Consider the following 19,566-nt stretch of genomic DNA (forward strand, 5'->3'; position numbering starts at 1 on the left):
CCAAAGATAGGGCGCTGTAAGGACCATCCCTCAATCTAGCCCCTCCCTGAATATTTCCTTCGTTCTCCAAGAGGCATAAAATTCCCCATTACATACATTACCCATTTCAAATCTTCTGGACTTAATCCCATTTTTAGACAAATTTCTTCACCCCAGTTCTCCTTGACCTCCGCATATAGCCCCAGGGACGGCGAGGTGGCCTTCTTAGCTTGCCAAACCTGAACTTTCTGAGACTCTAACCTAGCAGCAACTAAGCTAGATACAGTCCCTACCATATGAGATATGGGCTATGTTCGGTGCCGAAGAAAACTTCATAAAAGCAAAACATCACCCTAGCTTTTGACACTAGTCTGAGCTTCACCTTCCTAGCATTAACTAACTAATACACTTTTCGAATTAACTAATTTGATTCAGTAGTTGGTCAATTACCACTAACCATCCAAGATCAAAATATATCAACTATGATTAACAGTTCTGTCTTATATAAATCGTATATAATTATTGACTCTGCTGTATCGATTCGCAATGTCGGGAAACCCCTACATACCATATTTTCCATTTTTCATCTGCGGTTGGGACCTTAGGACCCGTAACAGCCCCCCAAGCTAAATTCTGAATTTTTAACTATTTTTTCAATAATTATTTATATTGCCCGTGAAATTTATCTATTTTGACCCCTTTTTCGATGCCGCAACCCTCCCTTCCCTCTCAAAGGAAGAGTAGCTGACACAAATAGCTGACAAGAATTATCCTCCCAACCTAGCAACGTCAAACTACAATTGCTATAAAATCAAAACCCCTTAAATGTTTTGATTTTACCTAATCAGACTTACTTAGCTGCGTTATTTACATCATCATCATTACGATATGGCTTCTTATTTATATTTTCCTCATCTTCTTCACTAGATGAATCTGGCGGTGCTGTTTTGTTCTTATTCTTTATAAGGAAAGAGTCAATTCTTGTCTGTTTAGTTTTTTTTGGAGGTAGTTTTTTCTTTGTTGGACTAGCTTTTGTTGCTGATTTTGATTGACCTTCCTCAGACTCACTTGAGCTGGAAGAACTCGATGATGACGATGAAGACTCACTCGACGAATCTAAAAGAGCGTTAGTTTGGCAGATCAAGTACTGGCTCAAAGACCATAGTAAAATGATACAAGAGACCATCATCTGATGTTGAGAGAGGGCCCAATCAACTTTGCCATCATCGACTAAAGATCTGCGTATCATTTAATGCCCTCATAAACTGTCCCCTATCCCCAATTCTGAAGCAGCATTTAATAATAAAGAAATTTCGTTAATACTAGCATCAAATTCTTCATACTTACAGATACAGAATGAATTTAAATAGGACACAGAATAGCTACTGCAAGAAATTGAGAGAAGGAGAAGAAGAAGAAACGCCCCCCCCCCCCCGTTTGTCACATCTATAAAATTAAAAAAAAATGAAGAAGATAACCAAAAACAAGCTTATTATGGAAAACTGAATCGAGTGACATTTTTTCTTAAAAGAAAAAAAACTGACCTGATATTTTCATGCAGAACTTGGGAGTTCTCTAGTATCAGCAACGATAAAAAGCAATAAAGTCTAAAGGGGAAATGAAACCCTTTATACAAAGTACAAATATATTGCCCTATTGAAAAGTAATTCAAATAAAACTGAATATAAGGGTTTATAGAGGGCAAAGAGCGCTTAGCGAAAAATTTCAAGGCAAAGCCCAAAGTTAAGTGCGAGGGCGCAAGTTCGAAAACATAAAAAAAGTAGGCGACTTATGTAGACAAGTTTAGAACTTAAACGGAAATTTGTATAATCTTGTCATTTTGTTATATTTGTTAAAATTGACTAAAAGCGAGATGCAATATTTAATGTTGGCCATTTTGATGGATGATTAATAATATAAAAAAGTATATTACAGTATTGCATAGTTCAGTCTTCATAAAATTTTCTAGGCTTACAAAGCCCGCTAAATCCTAGTAAAACTTATATGAAGTTGCTCCATTTCATTTTTTCTGCTTTCTATTCTACCTCTTCTTCAATCATTCTTACAAACCAATTCATTTGTCTAATTTTTCTGCACTTACCTATGTGTTTTATTCCAATTATTACTTTGCTACGCATTCTGTTTTCTTTCGACGCTGAATCTTTTTTAACATTTCTTTTTTTTTCTATTTGAATTTCCGTTTTTATGCTTGATTCAAAGGTTTATTTGAATTCCATATTTAAGGGCTTCAGAATAGCGTCATATTACTAGTAAAATTAGTAGAGATTTCCTAAATAAGGTTGACCTTATTTGTCTGACATCGCTAAACAAAGAAATCAATCTGGAGACGACAAATGAGTCTATGGCCAGAATGAAGAAAAACAAGAGAAAAAATCAAATAAATATTTCGCCCGTATACAACAAGGCGTCTTCTGCGTAAAAAAAATGAGAGAGATAGCAAAAAACAACTAGACTCTAAAACTAAAAGAATAAAAAATAAAAAAAAAAAAAATATAAATAAAAAAAATAAAAAAAAAAAAAAAAAATAAAAAATGAAGATAAACTAAAACAATCTAACTAATATATATGTTATTGTAAATGTGGTTAATGTCGACATTAACCGGTGAATGTCCGAAATTCCTTTTTCTCTGCTTGGATTTAGTTAACTTTGCGAATCAGCTTTTTGAGTCTTATGCAAGCTTTGATGGTAAAAGTTAAAGTTAGATCACATTAGGTTATTAATCTCAGAAATGGGTTAAAAGCTTAACCTAACTTGTCACCATCAAACCTTCCATAAAACTGAAAAAGTTGACCGGCAACGCTAACAAAATCCAAGGAGAAACAAAAAGGTATTTCGGGCATTCACCGGTGAATGTCAATATTCACCAATTTCGGACATTCACGGTAACATATATATTATTAATTCTCACATATACGATTAACCAGCTACTTCCATGAACACAAAAAAGGCAGCTGGCAAAAATAAGATTCTAAATTTAAAATGAACTTCAATTATTCTACTGCGAAATAATCCTTCGGGTAGCATCCAATGCTGCAAATCTTTGAGGTGTTTTACTTAATTTATTCCCTCAAAGATTTTGCAAGACTTCGTTTTGAATATAGGTTAATTTTTTTAAATAACATCATATTAGTTGGGTTGTAATAATTTTAAATTCACTTTTTGTTTACATATTCACTTAGTCTTAGGTTCTAGTTGTTTTCGCTTTTGCTTTCTCTCCCGTTGTTCTTTTTAACGCTGGAAACGTCTTGTTGTATGAGGGCAGAATATTCGTTTGATCGTTTATCTTCTTTTCTGCATACCCCGTTCATAAACCCGTTTGTCGTAGCTCGGCTTTAGATCTTTTATCTGAGGCCCTATTACTTTCTAAATGACGATTCTCATGGGAAAAAATATATTAAACACACTATTTGGAATTTTAGACTCTAAAACTTGGAACTTTCATCATCTTTTGGATATGTAATATTAAGAGATACAAAAAATTAACAAAGAGAGAAAAAACTCAACGAAAAAACGACAAAAGCTCTATTAGCTTCTCTAATAGCTTCTTTTCCCTACGTAGATAAGATGCACAAATTGTATTTTATTGGTGGTGGTTTTATTTGTTTTTGGTTTTAATTTGGTTTTTTATCTTGTTCTTCTTGTGTTTCTCTTGTGCTGAAGACGCCTAGTTTGATACAGGCGAAATATCCACATTGTTTTAGTTTTTCATCTTTTTGTCTACTGCCCGCAGTCTCGTTAGTCATTTTTTCGCTGAGTTTTTTTTCTCTTTGTTAATTTTTTGTCATGGCTGGCCAGTTCAATTCAATTCAAACTCCGAATACGAAGAGTAAAAAAAAAAAAAAAATAACCGCTAATCAACAGGCATAAAATTCTTTTCAACTGTGTAACAACAAGTACGCATAGGCCTTCAATCAAACTCACCACACAAATTAACACTTCATTCAATAAATAATAAATTAACACTTCACAAATTAACACTTCATTCAATAATTAATAAAAAAAAAAGAAAATGAAAAAAAAATTAATAAAGCTTCATGCGCAGCTTTATATAAATTATGAGAAAAAAGAGGTAATTTGGATAAAAATTTCTTTTGCTTTTTCTCTAAAACATCAACAGGGTTTTTTTATTTTACATGTATTCATTAAAAAAGTATTTGATTCAGATTTAGAAAAGCGGCAAAGGAAGTTCGGCTAAAGATCTTTCATAAGAGATACACGCCGTCTATAACTGTTCTATTTGAAAATATATGCGGTTTTCGTTAAAATAGAGTATTTACGGGTTTCAAAAACCTACTAAATTCCATTAAACTATACCTGAGCTTGAACTTGTTTCATTTTTTTGTTCTTTCTGACCCTTTCTTTCTTCTTTTCTCTGTTTACCTTCTGTTTTCTTGCTATTAGCGCTCGAGTCAACTTGCTGTTTATTCTGTTTGTCTTTTGACTCTGATTCTCTTCTAGCACTTCCGTTTTTGAGTTTTGTTTGGGTTTCCATCTTGTTCCATTGGGCTTCATTTTTAGCTTTGGGTTTTGTGCTGACATTTGGCGAATGGGATACAATCTCTTTGTCTTCAAGTGATGACATTTTTCGTCTCACTTTGGATATTTCTTGCCTAAACAGAATAAACGAATATTAAAAAGCCAAAAAGTAGCTTACGGGTTTAAAAAAAAATGAAAAAAAATGAAAAAATGAAAATGAAAAAAAGGGAAAAAAAATAAAAAAAATGGGATTGTAAATACAAAGAGAAAAATTAAAAAAAAGGGTCTACGGCCAGTAGAAGGTAAAGAAATTGCGACAAACGTCGTATATTTGGCCTGTATAAAACAATTTTAGACAGGCGAAATATACGTCGTTTTGTTTGTCTCTTCTTTTCCTGCTACTGCAATGGACCCGTTGTATTGTTTTTTTTTTTTTTCTTTTTTTTTTTTTTTATTATTATAATTTTTATATTCGGCTGGAAAATGTCTCACACGTTTTGCCCCTTTAAAAATTGGCAGAACATTTCTTGGTTCCGGTACGATTCCTTCTATCTTTTTTGGCTCCTAAAATTGTTTTTCTTTCCATTCCAAATATTTATTCTAACTAAACTGTTTTAGTTCCTCTGCGGCATAAGCCTCCGAAACAAGTTGAAGCATGTTAAGTGGCGGTAGCACGTTATCCTGGGTTGTTTGTCACCTTAATTTTAGTTTTTCGGCTTTTTTGCTTTCTCTCTGTGAGGTATTTTTTTCATCTTCTTTGATGGTAAGTTACCCTCACTTTCTTGTCTATTATTTTTCTTTTTTTCCTGTTCTCTTACCGTCTCCTTCCTTTATGAGTTGTATATGTTTTAAACCCTGCGTAGGTATAAGCTTTAAATACAGACATAAGTTGTCTTTTTTCTAAGCTATAGACTATTTAGCCTTAGAGAACACCTTAAAAATGTCTATTATTGAATAATTTATTACTTATGAATAAGATTTATCTTTGATGCATATACTTGTCACCCCTCAGAACTATAAACAGAATTCAGAGAAGCGTATTATAAAAGAAATTTCGAGTTTGTGTGTATGGGGAGGGGGGGGGGCAATAAGGATGGCTTCAATCCACCATTTCTTAAGGATAGGTCCCTGGCACCTAGAGCAGAGACCCCCCCCCCAACCTTCCCGCCGGGGAGATGTTATGTATCCTTTTTTTTATTTTGTCATTAATGCCATATTAGGCAAAAAAATTCCCGCCAAATGCTAGGATAAAAAGAAAATGCATTCAGAAGTCATAAATTTTCCCTATATCAAAAATATTTTCAGGAGCCTGGAATCCAACACATACATCAAAGAGAGAGAAGAGGCGAAAAACAGAAAAAAGGGGAAGCAAAAAGGGGTGAACAAAAGGAGGTAAATAGAAAACCAACTCTTTTAAAAATCGTTAAAAGAATGTAAGATATTCAGGATAGGTAAATAAAAGAGCTTTCTTGTTTGAGTTGACCTTCCCCCATAAGCAAACACCTTTCCAATGGTTCTAATTATAACCATAAAAATTTCCAAGAGGAAGAAAATACATAAATGATAAACATTCCCCATTAACCAAAAATAAGCACTGTATTTAACTTTAGCCGTACCCAAGGGGGGGGGGTCTTTCTTTGACCCCTCCCCCTCAAAAATTTTTGTCCAATTTCTTAAAAATGTAATATAATGCATACTAAAAATATTTAAAGGGTTTTGAAAGCGTTTTTTTGTCGAACACCCCCCCCCCCCGAACAAAACCGGGACACGCCTTTATCTGTATTTTAATTTCGTGTGTGGAAGTATATGGGTCTGAGACGTTCGCTTAGGATCATTTAAAAAGAGAGTAAAATCCCAAACTACTTCATCTTAAAACCGCACGCCTTACAACCTTAAAAGAAAGGAGAGATAAGATTTGCGTCCACCACTTACACCCCCACACTGAAGACATTTCCCCCAAATTTCATAACCCCGACACCTTCGCTTAGCCTGAGCAGCAATCCCAACTTACTCTCCAATCCAGGCTCTTACCAAGAGGTTTCGGAAAAGTTTAATCACCTTTATATTGGAGCACCTCCTAATACAGGTCCTCAGCCAAAAATAATTTCGTCTCTTTTTTAGTTTAGTATTGTCACATAAACTATCCCCTCCCCCTTTTCTATTGCTACACTCGTTTTTGCTCATTTGTGATGCATCTTTGGATCCAGTTTTCTTTTGCTTGTGAAATTAAATTTTTTAGCTCTATTTTTTAAACTAGTCTTTTACACAGCCTTATTTTTAGTAATCAATACTCCTCTTATAATCGCAATATTTTTAGCTTCTATTATTATTCTATTTACATCTTTCTATTATTATTATCATCCTATTATCTCCTATTATTATTTTCAACATCTTTCAATGTTTCTCTTATTCTTAATCTTAATGATTTTGCTTGTATTACGTTTTTGATTTTAAATGTTTTAATTTTTAAATTATTTGACTTTGAATGTGAATTCAACTATTTTTATCGCTTGTGGTAATCATTTGGAATACAAGGAGAGAAAGGATGAGATATCTCGAACACGTCCTGCGGATGAAGGATGACAGATTGCCCAAGATTGTCCTTGTCAGCCAACCGTCTAGGGCTAAAAGAAAAGCAGGTCGTCAGCGGTTGGGGTGGGAAGATGTCATAAAGAAAAATTTGAAGGGAGTACGGACTTCATGGGAAGGTGTAAGAGGGAGGCTTTGAATAGATTGGGATGGAGGAGGAGCGTATGTAGCTGCGTTGACCTCAAGTGGCTTGGTGCTGCAGTGAGCTTTTAGTAGTAGTAGTAGTAGTAATTTGTCAACACAGTATTATCTTATCTCCCCCTCCCTCCCTCTTCCGTTATTGCCATTAATTGTGTAATTGTCTATGGTATTGTGTTATTATTTTAATTTATTTTTACGCGAAACTTTTGAATGTACAACTCCCCTAATTCTTATTATTTTTTATCGGCTATTTTTACGTTTGATATATTCCTTTTTTGATTGGTTTTGACATTTTTCTTGCTCTCTTTATTATTTCTGTTATTTTTTTTACTTTGACATAAGTCGCAAATTCGGCTATTAGAGCTCTAACAGTCTTTTGAAAATAAAGATTACATTACATCCCGAGGTCACGACCAGACCAATATAAATTATCTTCAGTAAAGTGGAAATGCAGTGAGTTTTTAGTAGTAGTAGCAGTAGTAGTAGTAGAGTCACTTGTCAACACAGTATTATCTTATCCCCCCCCCCTCTCTCGTTTTTGCCATTAATTGTGTAATTGTCTATAGTATTGTGTTATTATTTTTACGTGAAACTTTTGAATGTACAATTCCCCTAATTCTTGTTATTTTTTTATTGGCTATTTTTACATTTGATATTTTCCTTTTTTGATTCGTTTTAACATTTTTCTTGCTCTTTTTATTATTTCTGTTTTTTTTTTTTTTTAATTTGGATAAGTCGCAAAGTCGGCTCTATTAGAGCTCGTCTTATTTTATCTTACATCTCGAGGTCATGACCAGGCCAATACAAATCATTTTCAGTAAAGTGGAAATAATATTTCAGCCTTTAGAGGGTTTAGAGGGGCGATGACACTTGTTTGGGGTAGCCTCTGTTCACTTTAAATTTGATTAGATTATTCATTTCAATTTAAGTTTTGTTTTAGGTTTAATTTATGATCCAGGTTCAACTTCATTTGCAGTGAGGTATTTTAAATGAGTGACCAAGTGAGGTCGCAGTGAGTAAGGTAAATCTCAACCACTTGTGGGGAGTGAAGTCCTATGGTTAAGTCAAACTATAATAATCCAAAGTTGGGTGTATCGTAAAATAAGAATATAAATTGTAACTAAAAAGTAAAGAAATACGTAGACGATAAATCCAAAATAAAAAATAAATATTTTCAAATAATTTTAAATAATTAAACAATTTTCCTTTAAATAATTCTTTAATATAAATAATTCTTTAATAATTAATATAATTAAATATTAAATAATATCAAATAGTTAAATTTTTAAATATTAAATTAAATAAAACAATTAAATAATTACGTTAAATGAATAAGTAGTTTTAAATAATTTAAATAATTAAAAATGAATATTAAAAATAATAAATGGGGTTAATCAATTTGTTTCTTGCGATTCACAACTTAATCACTTGCATTTTTTTTAAATTATTAAATTAGATAATTAAATCATTTAACTCAATAATTAAATAGTTAAATAGTTTTAAATAATCAAATATAAATACCCAAAAATACAATTAAACATAATAAACGAGGTTAGCCTCTTTGCTTCTTGCGATTCCCAACTTAATCTCTTATAACTTATCCTCAGGTGACTGAAGTGTAACATTAACTACAAAAGGAAATGAACAACTAATACCTAATAAGTTTTAGCCTCTTATTTCTTGCCATGCCCTGTTTAATGCCTTGCACCTTATCCTGGGCGTCCATCAATTCCGATATTCTTTCTGTCAAGTCTATTCTATCATCATTTTTGTTCAATATAACATCAATTTCTTCCATTTTGGCATGATCCAAATTCTTTGGTGAACTGGTTGGCGTATTACTTGGCGATTTCCCAATTTCTTTTGGAGATTTTCCTACTTCTTTTGGCAATTTTCCAGCCTCTTTATCGGGGTAAAGTTCTCTTTTTGCTTGCCTTATCAATATTGTACCATGTTCTTTAAGTTTATGGGCAATTTTAAAGTAAGGTGAATTATCATCATTATAAAGCATGCAATTATCAACTATTAAATGAAAATCAGTTGACAAATCAGATAAAGTTCGATATTGATGATCTTCCAACTTTTTTCTCATCGTTGAAAAGTCCATCGGTTTCACAATAACTTCATAATAATCAGGTACCTCTCGATGATCTACAGGCTCAGCAAAGATGTCGCTCGTATCTTTTTCCTGGAGCATATCCAAAAGACATCGCATATAAAAGAACTCAGGGGCAAGGGCTAATTCAAATTCTTTCTCTTTTATTCTTATAAGTTCCTTTTTTGTTTTTTCCCTTTTTCGCACAAGCTCACATAAAAGCCTCGCCTTTTCCAAGTCCTGGCGCAAACGTTGCCAGTACCGTAACTCTTCCAGTATCTCGTCTTTCTAATAGAAAGAGAAGTGAGTTAATTTAAATAATTATAAATATTCGAAAACGAAATACATTAAAATGAAGACTAATTGCAATAAGACAAAACAATATATTAAAATAAGTAAATATGGAACAAATGTATATATATATATATATATATATATATATATATATTTTTTTTTTTTATATTTTTATTTAATGTTTTTTTATTTTTTTTTTTATAATATATATTTATATATATATATATATATATATATATATATATTTTTTTTTTTTTTTTATATATATATATATATATATATATATATATATATATATATATATATATATATATATATATATATATATATATATATATATATATATATATATATATATATATATATATATATATATATATATATATATATATATATATATATATATATATATATATATATATATATATATATATATATATATATATATATATATATATATATATATATATATATATATATATATATATATATATATATATATATATATATATATATATATATATATATATATATATATATATATATATATATATATATGAAGAACCCAATATTAGAAGGAATACCTTTTAAAGAGTTAGCCCTCAAAGAATTTGCTTTAAATAAACAACGCTGTGAAAATCATTTTAACAAATTAAATGATAATTAAGCAAACTAATATATAAAAACTTTTTATCAGAAAAAATGAAAACATTTAAATCAAAAAATGAAATAAATGTAATCTAAGGATATATTAAAAGAATCAGCTGTCAATGAACAATTAGACAAAATAAGTGACTAAAGAAAAAAGATAAGAGGTATATTCTGTCAAGTTATTTATGATATGCAAAACAAATCTTCACATTTCAACATTAGATTAATATTATTTTAGTGTATTGAGAACTACTGAGAACTTCAGAGTTCTCTGTGGGGCTTGCTCCAGGCCACTCAGCGCGTCCCCAGGTGGTGGATAGGGAAACGCCCTGCAGATATGTAGGGTACCTCATGGGTTGTGAGGCGGGGACCAAGGGAGGACCCAGTCTCTGGGGGTCTTGAAGCATTGCTGGAGCACCCTCGTCTGGGGGCATTAAATTAAGACGGAGGATGGGGACGACTCCTCTGATGTGCACTGGGCAGGGCTCATCGGTGTATCGATACGCTCGGTCAGTCACTAAACTTTCCCTAGTACTAGGTTAAATTGCTGGTGTTGCAGGACACCAAAAGGGCGCACTGTCCTCACGGAACGGATCATCGTGATCCGCCTGAAAGGTTCACCCACCAACTTCACAATTATCCAAGTATACGCTCCGGATTCCAGCAGAGACAACGAAGAGTCTGAAAACATCTATCTCTAGCTTCAAAGTCTAGTTGATTATGTCTCTAAAAAGAACATCATCATTGTCATTGGTGACTTAAACGCCATCGTCGGAAAAAACCACACAGGACACGAAGATGTAATGGGTAAATTTGGACTTGTAAAAATGAACAGAAGGGGAGAACACCTTATTGAATTCTGCAGGTGCAGCGATTTAATCATTACAAACAAAATGTTCAAGCAGAGACCTCGCCGTAAGACATTCTGTACTTCACCGGATAGAAAAGCTCAAAACTTAATGGACTCCATCGTCGTGTCTAGACGTTGGAAAACGTCTGTCCTAGACACAGTCACGCTAGCTGGTCGTGACTTTGACAGCGACCACTCGCTTGTCATGTCTAGGTTCAAAACAAGACTTAAAACAACATCAAAACTATCTCAGAAAACCCCCAAGTTTCGAGTAGATCTACTGAACGACGAAAACACACGTTTGAAATATCTCACCATTCTATGCGAGAAAAATTTGGAACTCACGTTGAGTTATCCACCTATCCTGTCTAAGGAAGAGATCTACAACCTGGTGACCAGCAGCGCAAAAATCATATGTGTTATCACTCATTCAAGACAGGTTACCCAAAAAAACATTCAGCATCCTTCTAATACAAACGAGATCACTTCACTCTACAACGAAAAGTGCCAACTCACGAAGAAGCAAGATAAAGAAAGTAGGGACCGGTACAAGCAACTCAAACGAGCTGTGGAGAAATCCATCAGACGTGCTCATTGTGCTTTTATTAAAGAAACGTGTGATCAATGTGAATCATCCTTCAAGAAAGGAAACGCCCACTAGATGTATAGAAGAGTTCTGGAATTGGCCAAAAAGAAGTGCATCAAAGCGTTCTCCCTTCTCAACGAACAGGGAAACCAAATATAATCCACAAACGGAATCAGTTCTCGATGGAAAAATTATTTTAAAAATAAACTGAATGTGGACATCCACCCCGACACCAAAATTCTCGACGCTATCTCCATAAACTCTACAGATCCAAATCCTCCCCCTCTTCATTCTTAAATGGAAGCCGCTACCAAATACTAGAGGACAAAGAACACTTTCGGCCCCAAGAAACTCCCGCCTGAAAAGCTTAAGGTAAACTGTGTACCCCCCTTTGCCCTTTACCACGAAATTGCCAAAACTATATGGAAGAAATTTCACTCTCCCTCAATTTAGTATGAAGCTACGATAAACTCCCTGAAAAAGAAAGTTTCTAAAGGTGTCTCCAACAAATTCAGTCTAATAAGTCTTACCAATTATGGAGCGCAAATCCTCACGAAAGTCATGCTCGGGCATATACGAGCGATTTCCTCTATGGTCCTTCCGGAATACCAAGCTTGCTTTCGTCCAAGAAGATTAAAAATTGATCAGATATTCACTATTCGGCAGATTATGGAAAAGTATAGTGATCATGGCCGCAGCATCTACCTCCTTTTCATAAACTTTAAATAAGCTTTTGATCGGATATGGAGAGAAGGTCTATGGGACATCCTTCTTCACTTTGGTATCCCATCCAACCTGATCTCGCTGATCAAAAACTTGTATAAGAAGTTCAGTAGCCGGGTCATGACTGGAGAAGGACATACCGAAACCTTCAAAACCTCTACCGGAGTACTTCAAGGTTGCCTAATATCACTGGAGCTGTTCAGTGTGTTCATAGCTGCAGCCCTTTCATTCAGAGATAATCCGCCCGGCGCCCCTTTCGGAGGAGTGATGACAGACAAACTGGCATACGCTGATGACATAGTCCTAATAGCCGAGTCCCTACAAGATCTACAATCTCAGGCTAACAGCATTCACTCGCCCACCAGCCTCTTCGAGATGGCAATAAATACCTCAAAAACGAAAGACATGCGCTGTTCACGCAAATTCGATTCACAGGTAAATCTCAGCATTCAGCTTGGTGAAGGTACCATTGAGTGGGTGGAAGGCTTTGCCTACCTTGGGAGCTTACTTACTTATGATAACAACTAACTCAAAGACATCAAGAGACACCCGACACTCGCAAATTCCATTTTTAAAGGTCTGATATCAAACTGGAGGAATAAGAACTTAACAACTATTCTCAAAAAGAGACTCTTCTACTACCGATCATTATTCCGATCGCAATCAATGTCTGTGAATCCCGGACGCTTAAAACAGACGATCAACGCTGCCTAGCTGCCTTTAAAACCAAATCCCTACGACGCATCGCTGGTATCACCTACCATTACAGAATCTCCAACTCCAAATTTCTCCATAATCTGAAAGTCAAATTTACAATACTGGACAAAATAAAACTTGAATAACTCAAACGGCTTGGACATACCCAACGCATGGCTAGTACTCCTCTCTCAAAGATAACCTTCGATGGACGAGTGCACGGTTCTCGACCCTGAGATCACCCTCCGAAGAGATGGAAGTGAAACTTTTCACCTTACAATCTGCCACAACTCTGCCACCAGGTTGACAACAGAAGCACCTACAGGAGGCACATCAATGAACTGGTTAAAGAAGAGGCCCCAAAACGACCTTCAAGGACGGATGGGACATAAGTAAGTAAGTAAGTAGTATTTAAAATACTTTTTTCCCACCTCAACATTTTCAGATCCAAATTTTTAACTTGTCATAGGTCCTTCAAATCAATGCGGAGGGCACGAAGCAATTTACCTCCTTGTGTCCATTCATTTGCAGGAGAACATTTGGACTAATCTTTCAGTTTGGATGCTAAGTGGGTGACATTTCCCCTCTTATTACAGTTACAAGATAAGACAGAAAAAGCCCCCCCTCCCCCCCGAACAATATTAGTCTGAAGAACACCAGCCCTCTTGAAAAACTAGGAGATTGTGACGAAAAAGTTTACATTGCAGACGCCCGGTCACCACCACTACAGAAACCATTATAAGGGATGATTATATCGAGCATATACACTGTATACAATAGAGAAGAGCACACTTCTGAACGTTAGACCACTTTTAAAGAAGAAAAAAAAATTGCAGCTCAACGTTTTACAAAACTACTGTTTTCCTCTATTCCTTGCTACACAATATATTTTTGGTCCTTATTCGGCCAAGATATGATATTTATAATTCGGCTATTATTAGCTGATTATTATAATTCGGCTATTATTAGCCTATTACTATAATTCGGCTATTATTAGCCGATTATTATAATTCGACTATTATTAGCCGATTATTATAATTCGGCTATTATTAGCCGATTATTATAATTCGGCTATTATTATATATTCGGCCAAGATATGATCATAAACCAATTATGAGCTAGTGATTATGCTTACGGTATCCCATTACGACTCCCTTATCATATTATTTTATTTCATTTTGTTCAATGAAAACGCCATTAAAAGGTATTTCCAATGAAAATATTCCAAATAAAGGTATTTCCCAAATTTTAAGAAGAAAATATAGGGGGACACGTGTCCCTCCCAATTGATACCACTGTCCTTATTTAAACTTCTAAATAAACTCAAATGTCCAAGGACACATTTTCTCCCGGCTCAGTCAACACTCAGGGTCATTTACAAATAATAAAACAATACTCCTTTCTGCAAAGGCAAATGGCTTGCCTCATGGAAGAAAGGAGGGATTTGCCTGTGATTGCAGGTGGAACATTTCTAATACCAGTAATGAGGATCGTTTTTCTAATAGACCTCAGCCTTGTCTTCTTAACCTTGATCTTGACCGTTATTCTAGACCTTGGCTCCCCCGCTTAGGCTACCCGGCCGTCCTAACCAATTCATGCTATTACTAAAATATTTCAAAGGAGATTTAACCCGTTTATTACGGAACACTTCAACAAATATTAGTATTTTTCCTTAAATAAGCGTGGATTTTGCGTTCCTTTTTTACTTTTATGTATTGTTCACCCCCACTAAATCTTTCATATTCCAAATTTTAAATAGCTTTGGGTTTCGTTTTTTTCTAAACTTCTGGCTGTTTATCATTTATTTGTTTGCGCTTTATTATTCTCCTTTACTGAACCTATACCAATGCTTATGTGTTTTTTTATATTCTTTGACTTGGAGCACAAATTTTAGTTTATTAGCTTGTGACGGTCAATAAAGCATAAACTTTTCTTAATATAAATAGTTGACAAACAGACCGATAAAAATCACCCACATATAAAATAAATGAGCAAAATCAAATCTATAAGTAAGATAGAAAAAAAAAAAAAAAAAAAAAAAAAAAAAAAAAAAAAACAAGGTAAAGAATACAGCATTGGACTTTACAGTCCCTACCAGCGGTGCTAAACTCCGTTTCTTAGCCCTTCAGCCAGGAAGTGCGATAGGGGGTTGGGGGACAACCATCCTGTGCTTTCGCACACCTTTCCTGTTTACCTTCCCCAGATTTCTCCAGGTACCCATTTAAAGCTGGGTCGACCCTAGCTGAGTTTACAGAGTCACGCCAACACATGTGGATTTTTAGTAATTACTTTGTTTTCAGTAATCAGTTATAATCAGTAATTATCAGATGATTAGCAGTAATTATCAGTAATGATCAGATTTTCAGTAATTAAGAAAATTACCTTATTTCTTCCTTCTCTTTTATCATCTGCCTTCTTCGATGGGTGTGTTTGCAGTCTCCTAATTAATGGTACTCCATTCCTTGACTGTCTTTTCAGGGTCCAGTATGCAATTAGTCTAAGGATAAATGAATTGCGACCCTGTGCTGCAATAAGACTGGCAATGTGTCGCACCTTTTCCGGTGGAATAGTTGGCACCGACACTATACGTGGCGCTGTACGTTTCTCCTCCAATATTTTTCGCGCAAAGCGAATTCGCTTTCGGAAAGCGGCACGTGCCTCTACTTTTGACGGGTCAGCCCCTTCTCCCATGTCCAGCATATATTTCTGAAATAAAATCGAAAGTATTTCACAATTATTATAAGTTTTCAGGATATAAGTTAGTTCATAATAATTTACGTTGAAAAAAACAATTAGGAACGACACTATACGTGGTGCTGTTCGCTTCTCCTAAAATATTTTTGACAGAAGTGACAGGTCAGCCCTTTCTCCCATGTTCTTCATACATTTGTTAAATAAAACCGAAAGTATTCCAAAATTATTCTAAGTTTTATGAATACGTACGATTTTGTTCGACGAAACTGCTAATTTTTGTTTAGAATAATTTAAGCTGGAAAAATAATTAAGAAACGACATTATACGTGGTGCTATTCGCTTCTCTTCTAGTATTTTTTGTGCAAAGCGAATCTACTTTCGGAAGGCGATACGAGGCTCTATTTTTACAGGTCAACCCTTTCTCCAATGTCCTGCATATATTTCTGAAATAAAATCAAAAGTATTTTGCAATTATTGTAAGTTTTATGAATATGTAAAATTTTGGTTATTGAATTTCCCAATTTTGGCTTAAAATAAATTACGTTGAAAAAACAATTAACGTTTGATTTCCTCATTTCCTCCGAAGCGAAAATAAAAGAAAATGGCTAAGATATTTGAAACATCGCCCCCTCCCGAAACACGCTCAGTTCACTAACAAGAAAGGAAAAAATAAATAAATAAACTTGATTTTTAGCCTACAATAGATACTACTTCTACTACTAATAACAACTCACCGCAGCACTGAGCCGCCTGAGGGCAACACAGCTACACACGCTCCTCCTCCATCCCAATCTATTCAAAGCCTCCCTCTTTGCACCCTCCCAGGAAGGTCCCATTTCCTTTAAATCTTTATTATGACATCCTCCCACCCCAGACGAGGACGACCTGCTTTCCGTTTAGCCCTAGACAGTTGGCCGGAAAGGACAATCTTCGGCAATCCGTCATCGTTCATCCGCAGAAAGTGCCCTAGCCATCTCGACCTTTTTTCCGTTATAGCCCTAGAAAGTGGGATTCAACCACATTTTTCGTACAGCCTACTGTTTGAAAGCCGGGTATCCAGAAAAATCCGTAGGCAATTTCTCTGGAAAACATATAGTAAATCTTCATCCGGTTTGCGGACCGCCAGTGCTACTGTTATTATGATATTATACGAAATTATACTCATCTAATAGGAAATTTCCTGAATACAGCAATCAAAACATAACCTAAGCGAATATTTCGGGACGTGATTGACAGCCTTCTTTAGCAAATATAACACATACACGAAAAAAAAACTGTAAAAATCTAACTCACTAAAGTATCTTTGACAAAATAATGTAAACCACAGAAAATAAAAATAAAATGAACCTGACCTTATCTTCACTTCCTCCTAAAGATCCAGCCAATATTTGACTGAGGTTTCTCTGATCAATATATTCCAACTGTATTTCAAAAGATAATTTTACCTGCTGCTGGATTTAGAGCTTTTTACATCCTTTTATTCATGTATCGAGATGCAGAGTATTACACAGAGTATTAGTTTGTGGAGTATTAGTTAGCATACACAGAGTATTAGTTTGTGGAATGAGGTGGATAGTGAAGTTAAAGAACAATAAGGATCAGGGTCGTATCCAGGATTTTTTCGGGGGGGGGGGGGGGGTACAAAAAGACTTTAAAAACACATCAAAAATTTGTGCATATTCATTTTTATTACGTTTTTACGAATCGGACAAGTATTTCGGGGGGCGAAAATCAAACCCCCTCCCCCTTGATACGGCCTTGATAATGATTTTAATAATTTCAAATATTGCTTAAAGGATAAATTATATACTAAATATAGTATTAAATTGAAAAAAAAGTTATAAATATATAAAAAGCTATGAATATTTTCTTTGTAGTTGGGGAATTGGAAGACTGGTATTTGGTGGTTTATATTGTAATTAATTGGGCCACTCCCCTGTTAGTTAATTAGTGGGTTAAATTAAATTTTGGATGAGGATATATTTGTTTTTCCATGTTTACTGGACTGCCTCGTTGGACAGCCTTTTGTCAGGTCCTTGGTCAAAAGAGTCTTATGTTGTTAAATACACTGTAAACATCTTGTTCAATAAATCAATTAATATCTGGCACAATTAAAGCCGAGATATTCACTTCGTTGTGTTTTGATCATTGTCTCATGATCATGTTTTGATCACTGATCAGAGTCACTCAATATATACAAGATTCCATAACTGAGATACGGACAAGGTGAGCAAACTAATTAATTCCTTTTTATATGTTCCTTCCAAATATACTGATCAATTCACCCCCCAAATGTGTTCCCCTCCCCACCGGATGGCCCACATATACCTCTAATATTTAATTTGATTTTGTTACATCAATGCAGTCATACCTTTCGGCCCCTACGTTAAACCGGTTATCTTCCCAGTTTGCAATTTATCTCCGTATACGATTGAGTGCGTAATTTGCCAAAATATTATTGGAAATGATTTTAAAGGTGTATAACAATAGAAATAAACATGATAATCTAATTAGTAGAAACATCCTGGATGTTATAAACTAACCATTTCATTGTTTTAATATTTTCTACTATTCTTTAAATATTTCTTAGGCTATTTTTAGGACCTTCAGAGGTGGGGGTTGCTTTTGCGAGTGAATTGGTCATCATATTGAAAAGAGAATAAATACACAAAGGAAAGGATTAGTATATTCACCTTTTCCCTATACCAGTTATACAACCCGGCATCAATTGATCAAATCACATACTGCTTATATTTTGTATTATGAAAAGGCAACATAGCCTTCATCATTATATACCAGTTATACAACCCGGCATCAATTGATCAAATCATATACTGCTTATACTTTGTATTATGAAAAGGCAACATAGCCTTCATCATTATATACCAGTTATACAACCCGTGCATCAATTGATCAAATCATATACTGCTTATACTTTGTATTATGAAAAGGCAACATAGCCTTCATCATTATATACCAGTTATACAACCCGGCATCAATTGATCAAATCACATACTGTTTATATTTTGTATTATGAAAAGTCAACATAGCCTTCATCATTATATACCAGTTATACAACCCGGCATCAATTGATCAAATCATATACTGCTTATATTTTGTATTATGAAAAGGCAACATAGCCTACATCATTATATACCAGTTATACAACCCGGCATCAATTGATCAAATCATATACTGCTTATATTTTGTATTATGAAAAGGCAACATAGCCTTCATCATTATATACCAGTTATACAACCCGGCATCAATTGATCAAATCATATACTGCTTATACTTTGTATTATGAAAAGGCAACATAGCCTTCATCATTATATACCAGTTATACAACCCGGCATCAATTGATCAAATCATATACTGCTTATACTTTGTATTATGAAAAGGCAACATAGCCTTCATCATTATATACCAGTTATACAACCCGGCATCAATTGATCAAATCATATACTGCTTATATTTTGTATTATGAAAAGGCAACATAGCCTTCATCATCATTTGTTCATGCGGAAACTGACTATTGATTACTTAATCATCCTGACGTAAGCAACAAGAAATGCGGATAATATAACTTATAGGTTTAAGAGAATAATACTCCTGCACGTGCTACACTGCTACACATAATGCAATAGCGCTAAAATGGCACTTCCGTGCTACAGGCGGTAACCCTGATCGCTCCGGCAATATTTTGTAATAAGCTGATAAACCTATTGGTCTGATACTTGACAGCTTTCTGTACTAAAGTAGTATTAAAT

General features: G+C 34.5%; 1 protein-coding gene across 2 annotated transcripts in view; it reads right to left on the bottom strand.

The window, feature by feature from the left end:
- The window catches only part of Br140 (bromodomain-containing protein 140), an 86,514-nt gene that overhangs the window by 24,184 nt on the left and 42,764 nt on the right, over positions 1-19,566 (bottom strand). Inside the window, exons 9-12 of one of the 2 annotated variants that reach the window (XM_089102707.1) lie at positions 15,485-15,808; positions 8,863-9,590; positions 4,382-4,611; positions 834-1,095 (exon numbers count right to left, since the gene is read on the bottom strand). In XM_089102707.1, the coding sequence (XP_088958833.1) occupies positions 834-1,095; positions 4,382-4,611; positions 8,863-9,590; positions 15,485-15,808 (1,544 nt within the window). Of the gene's footprint in view, positions 1-833; positions 1,096-4,315; positions 4,612-8,862; positions 9,591-15,484; positions 15,809-19,566 lie in introns of both variants that reach the window. The other variant, XM_089102706.1, reaches the window with a different exon arrangement.

Source organism: Artemia sp. Qi Xiang Cuo, chromosome 16, assembly GCF_049724085.1.
Source record: "Artemia sp. Qi Xiang Cuo chromosome 16, ASM4972408v1, whole genome shotgun sequence".
Classification (NCBI taxonomy): Eukaryota; Metazoa; Arthropoda; class Branchiopoda; order Anostraca; family Artemiidae; genus Artemia; species Artemia sp. Qi Xiang Cuo.